This window comes from Penaeus japonicus, unplaced genomic scaffold (genome assembly GCF_977035675.1).
Source record: "Penaeus japonicus unplaced genomic scaffold, GWHDUDI00000001_assembly GWHDUDI00000030, whole genome shotgun sequence".
Lineage (NCBI taxonomy): Eukaryota > Metazoa > Arthropoda > Malacostraca > Decapoda > Penaeidae > Penaeus > Penaeus japonicus.
Window position 1 is genome coordinate 36,041,147 of NW_028234432.1, and position 5,000 is coordinate 36,046,146.

At 33.7% G+C, this 5,000-nt stretch overlaps 2 protein-coding genes across 2 annotated transcripts in view; one reads left to right on the top strand and one right to left on the bottom strand.

The window, feature by feature from the left end:
- Window positions 1–1,925: 1,925 nt before the first annotated feature.
- Window positions 1,926–3,058, bottom strand: LOC122262961 (uncharacterized). The gene is made up of 2 exons (XM_086555319.1): window positions 2,976–3,058; window positions 1,926–2,868 (listed from the first exon to the last, which is right to left on the bottom strand). Exons 1-2 carry the CDS (start codon window positions 3,045–3,047, stop codon window positions 2,170–2,172), a joined length of 771 nt encoding a protein of 256 aa, XP_086411445.1. The 5' UTR covers window positions 3,048–3,058; the 3' UTR covers window positions 1,926–2,169.
- A 1,880-nt stretch (window positions 3,059–4,938) lies between these two features.
- Window positions 4,939–5,000, top strand: part of LOC122262965 (neurotrophin 1-like) — a 1,453-nt gene continuing 1,391 nt past the window's right edge. Inside the window, exon 1 of the mRNA XM_086555320.1 lies at window positions 4,939–5,000. This exon is cut by the window's right edge and continues 33 nt beyond it. The gene's annotated coding sequence lies outside the window, so the exon portion shown is untranslated.

Genomic DNA, 5,000 nt, shown 5'->3' on the forward strand with positions numbered 1-5,000 from the left:
GAGTAGAGGAAATATACTGCAGATTATTAGAGGATATATATAGAGATGGTACAGCGACCATCAAAATCCATGCAGGAACCAATAAAATACCAATAAAAAAGGGTGTTAGGCAGGGCGACACTATCTCACCGAAGCTGTTTACAGCCTGCTTGGAGGAAGTATTCAAGAAGTTAGATTGGAAAGAGCGAGGGATTAAAATAGGGAATGAGCACTTAAGCAATCTAAGATTTCCAGATGACATTGTTCTTTTCGGCGAGTCAGCAGATGAACTACAACAATTAATAAGCGATTTAAATATGAAATGTCTGAAGATTTGCCTTAAAATGAACATGAAAAAAACTTAAGTCATGTTCAACAGTCGAACCCCAGTTAAGCAAATACAAATACAGGGCGAGGTACTAGAAGCATTGAACGAGTATGTATACCTAGGGCAACTCATTCAGTCGAGTACATCCTGCGAAGCCGAGATAAAACGGCGAATCAGGCTAGGTTGGAGTGCCTTCGGTACACATAGTAATATATTACGAAGTCGTCTGCCACTATGTCTAAAGAGAAAGATTTTTGACCAATGTGTCCTCCCCGTCATGACATATGGATCAGAGACATGGACTACGACCAAGGCACTCGAGAGGAAATTAGTAAGCGCCCAAAGAGGAATGGAAAGGCTTATGCTAGGAGTTAGCTTAAGAGACAAGAAAAGGGCCACATGGATCAGGCAGCAAACAAAAGTAGAGGATATACTCAAGACCATCAAGAAGAAAAAGTGGCAGTGGGCTGGACACATATATCGGAGACAGGACAACAGGTGGACAAAGAAAACAACAGAATGGGTAATACATGACACAAAGAGACCCAGGGCAAGACCAATTACTAGATGGCGGGATGAAATAGCAAAATTCGCAGGAGTAAACTGGAATCAGAGGACACAAGACCGGAATGACTGGAAAATATTGAGAGAGGCCTACGTCCTGCAGTGGATTGATACAGACTGATGATGATGATGATATAATATATATATATAGAATAGAATAAATAACACTGCCACTAGTGGCAGTGTTATTAATTCTGTTATGTGCACGTTACTGTGTTTTTTGTGATTCATATATATATATATATATATATATATATATATATATATATATATATATATATATAATGTATATATATACATATATGCATATATATGTATATATGTATATATATGTATATATATATATGTGAATATATATGTATATATGTATATATATGTATACATATACATATATATATATATATATTATATATATATATGTATGTATGTATATGTACATGTATATATATATACATATATGCATGTGTCTATTTATATATATAGGTATATATATATATATATATATATATATATATATATATATATATATACATATATATATATAATATATGTATATATATATATTTATATATTTATATATTTATATATTTATATATTTATTTATATACGTATATATATATATATATATATATATATATATATATATACAGTATATAAATATATATGTATATATATATATATTTATATATATGCATATATATGTATATATGTATATATACTTATATATATATATATGTATATATATATATATGTGTGTGTATATACCTGTCTTATGTATATTTATGTATGCATACCTGTCTTTTATGCGCGTATATGTGCGTATTTGTATGAGATTCTATTTTATCTACGGGTGTAAATTGCTTTTTATGAACCATTACGGAAAATTTGCTCGTCTGCTAATGATGTTTTGTCACCATTATTGATTTAAGCTGTCTTCGATCCCAGTTTGGTATATATGTTATTCACTGTTATCATCGTCTTAATACAACTGGCAATTTATACAATGTTTTCCAATTCTTTTTATGTAAAGAAGAGAAGTCAGTATTATGAAACATTTGAAATTATTTGTTTATTTATCTTTATATCACAATCTGTCATTACATATGTAATAATAATAAGATATCAAAAGGAGGAGAGGGAGCACCGGTGGGAGCGTGCCGGGAGTTCCTGGCATGACTAGTGTTGGTACGTGAAGAAAGCAGTTCTCCAGTCACCTTGGGTCTTCTCCCCCGCTTTAAGGGTGGGTTTACAGGGATTGTCGGTTGTTCCGTTGTGGCTAAGGACTCTCTTGTGGCTTCTTAGGCGGGAAGATGGCAGGAACAGGCCGATGGCATCTTGTAGATGTCGATGAAGAGACCCTTGTAGGGGTCACATGGGTCGTAGGAGAGGAGTCGCTGGTACACTGACTTCTGGGTGCAGTGGCTCTGGTAGCAAGGAGCAAGGGCGCGGCAAGCAGCCTCTGGGAACAGACAAGTCTCCAAGCGGGCAGTCTGGCTGTAATAGTGAACGTCGTTGACAATGACACGCCACTTGCCCTCCACATTCTGGGCACGTTTGGGCATGGCATACACCACTTGTGAGGGACAAATGTAGCCTTCAGGACCAGCCCAATGAGTGGCATCGTAAGGAGAGTCCCCAGTGGAAGCCCCAGTGTAGTAAGAGTAGTCGAAGGCCTCTTCCTGCTCCTTGGTCACCATGTCTACCAGGTCATCAGCAGACTGGTCGGCGATGTCAGCGTACTTCTTGGCGAAGAGCTGATCGGCACTGATGGCACCCTTGATCTCGTACTCGGGATACTCAGCGTCTTCCAAGCAGTACGAGAGAGTGGAGTTGGCAGCGCAGGCGGGGGCAACAGTTGGGTCACAGTAATTGTGTTTGTAGGCAGGCTGATGACCGTAAGCAGGCGCATGATGACCGTAGGCGGGCTGTGGGTGATGGCCATATGCAGGGGGATGGACGGAGCCCAGAACGACTCCGGCGCATGCCAGAACGACCGACTGAAAGGGAAAAATGGCACTAAAATAAAACAAACATATTCCAAAGTTCAATTTTTTAAATCGGTGACATTCTGACGGTTTTAACGTGTGATGTGATCGCAACCTACCAATGTAAGAGCCATATTGAGACAGACAGATGACAGCCATTCATTGTGACCGACTTTATATACTCCAGCCATAGATTAGCCACGCCCACACAGTACGAAGATGCGCGACTCCAAGGTTGGATCTATGTAAAAGTATAATTTTGTGACACCAAAATGAAAATTGCGACAAATATAACAATGATACTATTAATTATGATAATTATTTGAATAATATTGATAGAGGTATTAAGAAGATTACAATAACGATAACAATAACGAATACTATAATGAGAATATCAATATCAAATGGTATGACGATATCCATGATTATATTAGAGTAATGATAGTGAATAACAAAAAACAAATATAACAAAGGTTACTATAATGGTAATAAAGATAATAATGATAACGAAAATATTAGTAATAACTATCAGTGTGTCCCCTTTACAATATCATAATAGACAACATTTTTATCAGCATCATCATAATCATAATCATCATTCCCCTTCTTGTCAATCTGATTTTATGCTAGTAATGATAGCAATAATTTTACTGTTGTGATTACTATCCTCATCGTTCTTAGAATCAGCAGTAGTAGTAGTAGAGGTATTAGTAGATACATTATCATTATTATCCGTAGGGTTCAGCTCCGAGCTTAATCTCAGCTTGATGTGTGTGTGTTTGTATATGTATATATATATATATATATATATATATATATATATATATATATATATATATATGTGTGTGTGTGTGTGTGTGTGTGTGTACATATATATGTATATGTATAGATATATATACATATGTGTATATATATATATATATATATATATATATATATATATATATATATATATATACATACATATATGTGTGTGTGTAAAAATGTGTGTATGTGAGAGTGCGTGTTTGTGTGTTTGTGTGTGTAAATGTATATACATTACCATATATATACATATATATATACATAATATACATATATAATTAAATATATATAAATATACAAATACATATATATACATATATATCTATATAAATATACATATATATACATATAGATGTATGTATGTATGTATATATACGTGTGTGTTAAACAGTTATGGGGATTATTTCCTTAACAATAATCACTATCATTATTGTTACAAGCATCATGGATAATATATAGATTATTACAAAAAACAGTTAAGCACTTAATACATAATACTGTATATATGAATATATATGCATATATATGTATATATATATATATATATATAGATATATATATATATACATACAAAAACATACATATATATATATACATATATACATGCATATGTATATATGTATATATATATATATATATACATATATATATGCATATGAATATATATGTATATATGTATATATGTATATATGTATATATATATATATATATATATATATATATATATATATATATATACCTGTATATGTGTGTGTATATGTACATATATATATGTGTGCGTGTTTGTGTATATACACATGTTTGTGTGTGTGTTAGTGTGTATGTGTGTCTGTGTGTGTTTGTGCTTGAGTGTGTGTGTGTAATTGTGTATGTGTATTTGTGAATATACACATGTTTGGGTTTGTGTTAGTGTGTATGTATGTGTGTATGCGTTTGTGATTGTGAGCGTGTATTCAGAAATACTCTGATGAACTCGATAAATAGATACGAAGGACAGCCAATGGCGACACATCTTCGTTTCTGTGACAGACGGCTGGCTGGCCCAAGGATACCTTTCACTGTACCTATTTATCTCCTAAATTATTAAGTTTTTAAATGATTTTTATTCCATGCTCATTTACTAATTGATATAGTTATTTGACTATCATGTTGATAAATCCAGATGAAATCGAAACTCAACAAACAAGAAAACAATATAAAAGGCTCACAAATATGGATTGAATTCATTTCGCCGGTCGATTATTTAGTGAAGGTAACAGAGAGGCGGGGACGGTGGGCGTGGCTGCTCCCTATATAAACGGAATCCATGTTTCTTTCGCTACAGTTCCAACGCATCCAGA

What these genes read in the sequence shown, in the direction of transcription:
- LOC122262961 (XM_086555319.1), bottom strand. Translation starts at nt 3,047, where the DNA reads ATGGCTGGAGTATATAAAGTCGGTCACAATGAATGGCTGTCATCTGTC. An exon ending in TCAATATGGCTCTTACATTG is followed by an intron (nt 2,869 to 2,975) that starts GTAGGTTGCGAT and finishes TTTCCCTTTCAG; the next exon opens with TCGGTCGTTCTGGCATGCGC.